At 35.4% G+C, this 10,133-nt stretch overlaps 2 protein-coding genes across 2 annotated transcripts; both read left to right on the forward strand.

Moving 5' to 3' along the window:
• The first annotated feature begins 197 nt into the window (after positions 1 to 197).
• On the forward strand, positions 198 to 1,275 carry LOC125067660 (40S ribosomal protein S17). Its single transcript, XM_047676367.1, has 3 exons — positions 198 to 311; positions 452 to 603; positions 1,008 to 1,275. The coding sequence occupies exons 1-3, from the start codon at positions 309 to 311 to the stop codon at positions 1,252 to 1,254; spliced, it is 402 nt and encodes a 133-aa protein (XP_047532323.1). The 5' UTR covers positions 198 to 308; the 3' UTR covers positions 1,255 to 1,275.
• Positions 1,276 to 2,474: 1,199 nt separating this feature from the next.
• LOC125067740 (ubiquitin carboxyl-terminal hydrolase 3-like) lies at positions 2,475 to 9,888 on the forward strand. Its single transcript, XM_047676478.1, has 10 exons — positions 2,475 to 2,733; positions 3,449 to 3,593; positions 3,875 to 4,193; positions 4,710 to 5,063; positions 5,250 to 5,398; positions 5,612 to 5,702; positions 6,495 to 6,626; positions 6,745 to 6,887; positions 7,203 to 7,349; positions 7,439 to 9,888. Exons 1-10 carry the CDS (start codon positions 2,643 to 2,645, stop codon positions 7,599 to 7,601), a joined length of 1,734 nt encoding a protein of 577 aa, XP_047532434.1. The 5' UTR covers positions 2,475 to 2,642; the 3' UTR covers positions 7,602 to 9,888.
• Positions 9,889 to 10,133: the final 245 nt, after the last annotated feature.

Raw genomic sequence — 10,133 nt, forward strand, 5'->3', positions numbered from 1 at the left:
TATTCTTAATAAACAAAAAAATTATGAAGCTATTTAACCCATATTGGGTTAAATAATTACTGTTTTTTGTTTGAAAATTTTTGACGAACGTTTTGTTATCATTACGTATTGATTTTTATAATTTTTAATAGTTATCACAAAACAATAACAAATTGAAAATGCTATACATTAGACCGTAAAATATACAAAATAAATAAAACAAATATAGATTTTTAATCTGTGTAAATCTTATAAACAATTTATAATCTGTACACTACAAAGTTTTCCTTTTCTGTTAACTGTCAAACGGCGGATACATAGTTTTCACAATGGTAAGAATTATTTTATTACTAAAATCGATATATATCTAAAGAATCATGGTACTTTTTGATTTTTCACCAATAATATGTACATATGATATTGAGGTGTAGACACTAACATTTATATTTACAGTATTGTTTTTATCTTGCAGGGTCGTGTTAGAACTAAGACCGTAAAAAAAGCAGCAAAAATCATTATCGAGAAGTACTATACAAGATTAACTCTTGATTTTGATACAAACAAGAGAATATGTGAGGAAATTGCTATTATTCCCACCAAACCTCTTCGTAACAAAATCGCAGGGTAAGTAAATCTTTAACTTTTCAGGTTATGTGTAACAATTTTACGATAATTTTAATTATTTTTATTAATGTTGACATTAAAACCGGAATCATTTATAGTCCTAAAATTATTATCTTTTCAATATAAATATTTGATTCATACTTGTTGTTATTCCTGAATTTAATTGCATTTGCACAAATTGAAACAATAATTGTTTACTATTTTGCTTTGTATCATTTAAGGGGGATTAAGTGTTAGATAGTTAAAAGGAGTTATGACATTAATAACATGAAAAGTGAAAGTATGTCATTTACATGGCTAATTTTTTTACTTAATTTTTAATAATGTTTTAATTTATTGGTGTAATCCGTATTATCCACATTAGGCCTTATAAGACTTAAAACTAAAGTGAACAATTTTTTTAGGTTTGCCACCCATTTAATGAGACGTCTCAGACATTCCCAAGTTCGTGGTATCTCAATCAAACTGCAGGAAGAGGAACGTGAAAGACGTGACAACTATGTTCCAGAAGTGTCTGCTTTGGAACATGACATCATTGAGGTGGACCCTGACACTAAGGACATGTTGAAAATGCTTGACTTCAACAACATCAACGGTCTCCAACTCACCCAGCCTGCAACTCAGGGTGGTTACAGTGGCAGACGTAATTAAGAATAATAAATTTTAAACCTATCTGGCATTGTTTTATTTGCAGTTTTAAATAATATATTCATAGAAATAATTAAAGAAAAACATTAAAAAATAGCTTTCAATATCTTTATTATAATTTGGATATTCTGTTCAAAAGACTGGTTGCTTATTTTATTTAAGCTGTAGTCGAATCTGTAAGCATTGTCTAAATTATAATGTGACCTTATGCTGAATGGAAGTGAATAAACTTTAAAATATGGCTATTATTTTTAATATATTTTATTTAATGTAATAATACATTGTTTAATATAATATGTGTTTAAATAAATATACTTTTTCAAATATATTGTTAATCAGGCTTATGAGAAATGGGCCTAAAATAAATTTACCAGAGTATAAAGTATGTATGTAGTAAGTACTTAAGTATCACTATAGTTAAGTTTACGTTTGATGATGAAAATGTTTTTCTGATATTTGCTATTTTTAAAGAAGACTAGCTAACTCTGCAAGAAAATATATAATGTTGCATAAACACAGATGTCCTATAATCCCTCACCGAACGATCTGATTAATCTGACACCATCAGAGAGAGATGAGGGCGTAGGATCAACGATTACTTTAACTTATATATTTAATAAAACTACAACAATTATTATTAATTAGGCTTTCCAAAGCATGTGTTCAAAATTCCACTACTAGACTCCAGGCTGGTGTTGATAATTTATCGTCAAAAAAATTCAACAATTTTTATCAGCCCAATCCGTGATTAACCCCGAACTTCAGGTTTTGTGGCTTTATAAAATAGCTACTAGACCAACGAGGCAGTCAAATGTTAAAGGTTAATGACCTAGTATGTTATAAAACTAAAAATAATGAAATATTTTTTATATTATCAGTAAATGTATTGAAACCTATTATAGATATAATAATTTGGATTTTTGTTATTCAATCATAAGGGCTGAATGAATTTGGATGATTTCGGGATAAAAATGGCTTTCATACCCTGTCCGAATAGAGATACTTTATAAGTTTATATTCCTCACCCATGGGGGAAGTTGCGGCTGGAAGCTAGTTAAAATATAAACGTTATCATAAAAATAATATACAATGAAAATAAATTTAATACAAAATATAGAAACGAAGAAAATACACGAAAATTAAAACATGACACATTTTAATCAGTGCGCGTATCCGAACGTAGGGATTGTTGTTTGCGGTGTTTCGTTTGCTTGATGTTTTCTTGCTCATTCGCTCCTACTCTATGTGTGAAATGGATAAATTGCTCTCGTTCGCGTTCGGGAGTACCATTTTGTGAATCCTATTTTATGTGCAAAAGGACTTACTTGGATTTCTATGAATTAAAGAACTTATTTTATTGAATTATTTTTATATTCTAATTATTATGAATAATGGAATGTACCCATTTATTAGATAACGTTAACTTGGATAGCGATCTTTTCGGTGAGGAGACTGTGATCACAAAGGACTTTAATTGTTCAGGTAAAAGACGCATTTATTTTAATTAAATATTGTATTTGCCGGTTAAAATTAGCTCTTGTAAAAATACGCTACATCAAATCCATAACGGGAGGTTAGTTTGAAAAATCAATACAGCGAGCTAAAATAATCAGCTGTTCATAAGGCGCGGAGCGGGAGGGGGCGCGGCATGGGTGACCGTGAAGATGTGATTGCGATGCGTTAAATAATCTAATACAATACGTTTCCTACCTATACGATTTAAGGTCTGAGCTATATGGTTCATAATACGACCCGTTATGTAGTACTTTATAAAAATTTTTTTCTTCTCACTAAACTTTCGTAGTTTTTATTCGGTAGTCGACGCTTCTAACCCCCAATAATACATTTGCAACGGAACATAATGACTCACGAAGCAAAACATTAACATTAAAGCTGGCATAGATTTAGTTTTGCGTAGTTGAACTAATCTCTGACATCATCAGCGATTTGCTTTCATATAGTTCAATTAAATCTGATCCTCCAGATGCATTTGTTTACTTTACCAATATTAAATGTTAGTATTTATACCTATACTCAAGAGCCCAATTAGTAACATAAAACTACCTTTGAATTTATTGCATATATTTGATTACCTTGAGAATATTATTAATTTTATCAATCTTAAATTTTGAATACCATTGCTTTTGTGATAGAAAAAAAATTTAAGTGTCTATGTAAAAATCTTTCTTAAATACAGAATGTGCGATCAAAGAGCAGAACTGGCTATGTTTGCAATGTGGTGTTGTCAACTGTGGCCGGTATGCAAACGGACATGCAAAACATCATGCCGAGTCACTTGACCATCAACTATGTATGAGCTGCGATGTGTACTCGGTTTACTGGTGAGATATAAATAGATAAATACATATTTGACTTAGTACAAGGACTCAATTAATCACTTAAAACTGCTAGGAATATCAATAACACAGATAATAGTTCATCCCAATGAGTTTAAAATCATGTAATATAAAATTTATTTGTCTATCATTTATGTATATTAATAATTTATTTATCTGTGTAATTAATGTACTTAGAGATTTCATGCAATTAATAAGTTTAATGTTAAATTCATTAATATTTTGTTTCATATAACCCTTAGTATAAAATCTATTTCTCTTTCCAGTTACAAATGTGATGACTATGTTTCAAACGATGTAGATCTTCAAACTATAGACAAAATAAGGCAAAGTATTATGCATGTTAGGAATAATGAAGACGCTGAACCAAATAGCAACATAGAACAAATTGAAGATGTCAAAGACAATCAGAGTCCCAACAGTCCTGTATCAAATGAATTGGATTCAAGCGATAAGATTGGATTGTCCCCGAGTATCATTGAAGAAACCAGCATTGAAGTGACGCCGACCAGCTCATGTGATGTTCCAAGCTCAGAACCGAGTGTCTCTGATATGACTGAAAATAAAACATCAAAAACTGCAAAGGTAACATCAAAATTGTTTTATTACTCAATAAATTGTAATAGTCATTAGCATTATCTATTGCTATGATAATGATTTAAATTATTCATATTAGGTTTTAATTTTTTATGTTTATGCAATGACATGACATTTTAAATCTGATTTTTGATTAATCATGTTGCATACTTATTGAAGAATTGCCTTGCTACTCTAGGGGCTAGATATAAATAATATAAGACGGATAAAAAGCTATTGGGTATTTCTTTTAAAACATTCTCAAAAACAGCTTAGAAGTTTGATGTTTGCACACCTCTATGCTTCAGAAAGCCATTGGTCCTCCGCCTGAGTGCTTTCCTGTTGGATGGCGTTTGTCGACCCATTGGATTATGAGAGCATGCGATAAGAGCATCTGAGTTTTAGACGCACTTGTGCACAATAATATCTCCTGTGTAGATGGCGAGACTTTGGGTTATTTATAAGAGAGACCAATGAGTCAGATAGTTTGATATTTTTAAAATAATTGATTGTTTATTATTTTAGAATGCAGAGGAACCAGTGCGCAGCTTGCGACCACGTTCACGGAAAAGATCTCATTCCGAAGACAGTAGTTCAGCAGAGAATACAAGTCAACCTTCTAGGAGCAAAGAGAAGAAATCATCTCCTTGTAATGGAAAGAGTCAGAGAGAAAAGAAGATAGTAGGTTTAAAAAATTTAGGCAACACATGTTTTATGAATGCGGTGCTGCAGAGTCTTAATAATATACAGGAATTTAGTTGTTACTTCAGTCAGCTGCCGTCGTTGGAAATGAAATCGAATGGGCGTAAAGTGTACCATTCGAGGAGTTACACCCGTCAAGAGATGCATGACGTTGTGATGGCAGAGGAGCTCAGAAAGGTGAGAGTTTATGCCTTGTTAACTGCTTTAGAGCCGAGATAGTTCTGTAGATAAATTGTAGGTTTGAATCTGTATTGACAATATTGAATGAAAATCTGCAATCTTACAAAATGTTGCCGCAAATATGCCATTAAATTGGATTTAACATGTAATAAAGTATTGAAATGAGAATGACCATCACCACAGGTACTCATAAACCTGAACACGGGCGGATGCGGGTCGAAGGGCGCTATATCTCCGGAGTGCCTGTTCTTGGTCATCTGGAAGGTGGTTCCACGGTTTCGTGGCTACCAGCAACAAGACGCACACGAATTTTTGCGGTACATGTTGGATAGGTGAGTTAATTAAATTTTCTTTTTCCTTATTTATTAAATTTATTTTTTCCTTTACTTTATGAGTGACAATATATGAAGAGGAAAACAATCAGCGTAACGAATTAATGAACACCAATCTGAATCAAAGTTTCTACTGAAGATACAAATATGTATGATCGTTGCCTTAGTAGTTTGTTAGTAGTGTTTCGTAAAAGTCTGACGTCCCGCCCGCAGACTGCACACGGAGCTGCAGCAGCTGCTGCCGGCCGAGCGGCCCGCCGCCTCCATCGTGACGGCCGTGTTCGGCGGCACGCTGCAGAGCGAGGTGCGTGCCCACACCCCACTCGCCCGCCTCTATGGCGTCACTTGGCCACTTGGAAGATTTGTACTGATTAGTCGATTTGTATTGTAGCCGATGAGTACGGGCTTAAAGCTAGGCAAACCCTTTTCATGAACATTATTGTGTTTCATGCCGTACTCGCTGGTAAAGGAAAACGCCCTGAAAAATCAAATCTTCTATATACATTTGTATGCATAAACCCTTCGAAACTTTATATGTTTAGCCTTTAGAAAATTAAATTTTGCATCTTACTCCTACGTAGGCTTAACGTGTAGGTTAGGTTACCTGTACCGCGTGGTAGAGCTAATGCTGCATAAAGACAAATATCAATAATCACATAGACTGCCGACGGCCTGGGATTTATGGGGGCCAATAACATTTCACAAGTACGCGAGAGTAATATTTATCAAGAGTAAAAAAAATATTTTATGCCATTGAGAGATCTCAGACTCTGGAACTGGAATCCAAAAACGTCAAAATACTAAAATATATACATAATTTTTTATATTCAAAGGTAACACTCCGTCAGTCTTTTGCTGCCAAACCACTAAACCGAATTTAATGAAATTTGGTACGAAGCAAGCTTGAACTCCTTGAAAAGACTATTTTATCGACGAACCCTAAAACGCGAGTGAAGTTGCGATCAAAAACTAGTATTATTTCATAGTATTTAGTTTCACTTCTTGACTGAGTAATAAAAGCGAGACATTAAGGAAACGAGTAAGAATTATTAGTAATTAAATAAATTAAATATAGCTATCGGTTTTTTATTTTCAGGTCCGCTGTCTGGCTTGTGGGACAGAAAGTAAGAAGTTCGACCCATTCCTAGATCTGTCTCTGGAGTTGCCCGAGTCAGGTAGACATGAAACTCCGGTGGCGCTTACTGATTGTCTCTCGAGCTTCGTTCAGGTATGTCTTTTTTAAAACAATAAGATATTTATTAGTTACTTCTTAATGCTGCATGAATCAATATGTAATTTTTTTATAGTCTTATAAATTGTTTGTAAAATATGTTTAACTATTTCAGGTTGAAGAGTTAGCCGATACAGAGCGTTACTTCTGCAGTAGTTGTAAATGTAAACAGAAATCAACCAAGCAGTTTTGGATACGGAGATTACCCAATGTTCTATGTTTACATCTCAAGAGATTCCGGTGGCATAATTACTTTAGGTAAGTTTCAGTAAGCTCCAATTAAAGTTAACAAAACTGCTTATAAGATGTTTATTTCAAATATTAATCATCACCGGAGAATATCTATCAGCGCCGGAGATATTTCTAGTCTTTCCAGGCATATGTGCACAAACATAGTACCCTATGTCTTGCTAATTTTCTACCTTCTGACTGCTTTTGCAAATTCCATGTGAAAAAACCATCATATGCTGCGGAACTTGTTTACACACCTATTGGAAAGACATGCATTTAAATGAATATATTTTTACGATTCACTCACTCGGCACGCAGTTAATCAGTTTATTGAAATTTTAGGACAAAAGTAGACACGAGCATATCGTTCCCGCTGAGCTCCCTGGACATGTCCCGCTTCGTGCTGGCCAACGTGCCCGACACGCGCCGCTCGGGCCGCGGCAGCTTCCTGTACGACCTGGCCGCCGTCATCGTGCACCACGGCTCCGGGTATGCCATTGGCATGGATTCAATGTGTTCCTTATATTACGGATCCGTTGCGATCTATGCCGTACTGACGTGCGCCGTGTCCGTTGCAGCGCCGGCTCGGGCCACTACACGGCGTTCGCCATCAACGAGGAGCAATGGTTCCACTTCAACGACCAGACGGTGCGCGCGACGGACGCCAGCGCCGTGGCGTCGTGCAAGCCCTACATCCTGTTCTACATCCGCCGGGAGTTCGCGCTGCCCTCCGCCTCGTGACCGACCGGCGCGCCCGACGACCTCAGCTGCGAGCCCGAGCCCTAGCGTGGCCGCCCCCTAGGTTTCCTGATTACGTTGGCTTTTCATACGGAGCGGAGCTCACGCCGGTATAAGTTCCGATCGGAAAAGTGTTCGAAACAACGTCATCTCGAACGCAACTTGCGTACATTTTGAGCATGTCAACGTTTACGAACGCTAATTTTTCTTTGGAATGCGCCAGTTCATACATCTTATGTAACTTCTTATTGGAAAGAAACGAACGTGGGCTCCCAGCTGATGGAATTCCAAATTAAACTTTGTAAAACAGAAACAAAGTCAGGAAACCTCTCATTCGCAATCCGCCTCAATGTGATTCGAAACATGTGTTTGAGAACGTTTTGTCTCCCATACAATGACATTCGTAAGAGGATGGCTGTTAGAAATCTTAATAATCCTGATGCAGCTGTTGTTCGTTGTTAACGTATAGAATGGTGTGATTTCGAATTTACGCTCATAGCTATGGCATGTTCAGACTAGTGAAATTACTGTGCAGCTCATACTTTTTAGTCTTCGGCCAGTAAATATGTATTAGACGCATTATTATATATTAAATTCAATCTCGTTTGGCATGATCTTGGCACTCGTATTTATATATTATACTATTCGATTTTTGAATATGAATTAAGAATATTGGAAAAGTTTCGCTTATTAAAAATCATATATTCTGTGACATCTGAAAAGTTCTACTCATATCAACAATTAAAACTTAGGAAATAGGAACCGATCAGTCTCCTTTCGAGTCTACTTCATAAAACGTGACATTGGCAGAATATTTCTCGTCTAGTTTACAGAAGTGAAAAAAGTAGAAAGATGAATAGGATTCAAGTAAAAAAAAATTTTTTCACGATTTTATCTTCACCATTGAATTTTGAAAAAAAAAGAATCACATAGATCTAAGCCGGTCTGGATTTGAACCTGCGATCTTGTAAGACCTATCTGTTCGAATAACTGGACCCATCTCGGCTCTACTAAGATAAATATCCTATCATTTATTTTCACGGCTGTTTTTTTTATGTATTTTAATTGACCTAAAGTCATAATTGATACTGATTTAAAAGGGCTGGTCTCTTTCCGGTTTTAAATATTCTTATTAGATGTCATAAATATAATTGACATGATAATAAAATAGTTGTTGATGAATTATAAATATTTAAGCTAATTGAATATACAGAATACATGTAAAGTTAACATTGATTCATTAACAAGGCGACTGACCTAATTTTCTCGTAATGTAACATTCGCAACGAGACTGATGCCTTACGTTGTCATCTAAAGTGTGCTTGTAAAGACAGAACCATGCTAGTTGCGAGCACAGTGCTTAGCAGTGCTAGTTACGAGCACTGTGCTTAGACGTGCTAGTTACGAGCACTGTGATTAGCAGTGCTAGTTACGAGCACAATGCTTAGCCATGCTAGTTACGAGCACAGTGCTTATCCGAGCTAGTTACGAGCACAGTTCTTAGCTCTGCTAGTTACGAGCATAGTGCTTATCTGTGCTAGTTACGAGCACATTGCTCAGCCGTGCTAGTTACGAGTACCGTGCTTAGATGTGCTAGTTAGGAGCACTGTGCATAGCTGTGCTAATTACGAGCACAATGCATAGCTGTGCTAGTTACGAGCACAGTGCTTTGCTGTGCTAGTTACGAGCACAGTGCTTAGCTGTGCTAGTTACGAGCATAGGTCCTGCTCAGCCATTAGCAATTTCGGTCACAGTGAATATTTCAGACGATAACATTTTATTATATATGACAATCTTGCGATAAATGCGTGTGCTCGCAACGATGAATTCATTCAGTTTTTACTGACTCGAGAGACACCGACAACGAGGAGGACGCTCGGTGCTTCTCGCTAGAGGAAGTTCGGATCGCTTTGTTGACTATAAATTACGTTAAAATAGAGGTCAGTCAACTTTACACGTGTGTTCATACTGAGCACTTTACATAATGAATACAGTTTGCTTCATTTATTTGTAAAATTTTTTAAACACGAATGATTGTAAAGCATGTCATTTTTACATTCCTAAGAAATATCTGTTTTTTTTTTAATGTATTCACAGCGTTATACGCAGCGTTTAAATGCTCGTTAACTATATTGTGATAAGAAAATGTGTGTAAATAGGACGTTTTGATGATTTGTGTCGTGAAGTGGTCTCTTTTGCAAGTACCTAATTGTTTAACAACAGGTTTATTTTAATTACTTCAATTACTGGAAGTTAATAGTGATTGAATTTAATAAATTCGCCAACTTAATTTTCTTTGTTTTATTTATATTACAAACAACCTTTATTTACAGCAAAGTATGAATTTAAGGGCACGTTTAAAACATGATTTATCTTCATCAAAATCTGTTTCAAAGGAAAGATGTAAAGGAGGTATGTTAGAGGCTGCTGGAACAATTCGACTATGATTAGCTACTTTTAAAAAAACTTTAACAGATCCATTAGCGTTACTTTCTTCATTCGAAAGATTCTTTGTGTCTATACTATCTACTGTGT

This window comes from Vanessa atalanta, chromosome 12, assembly GCF_905147765.1.
Source record: "Vanessa atalanta chromosome 12, ilVanAtal1.2, whole genome shotgun sequence".
NCBI lineage: Eukaryota > Metazoa > Arthropoda > Insecta > Lepidoptera > Nymphalidae > Vanessa > Vanessa atalanta.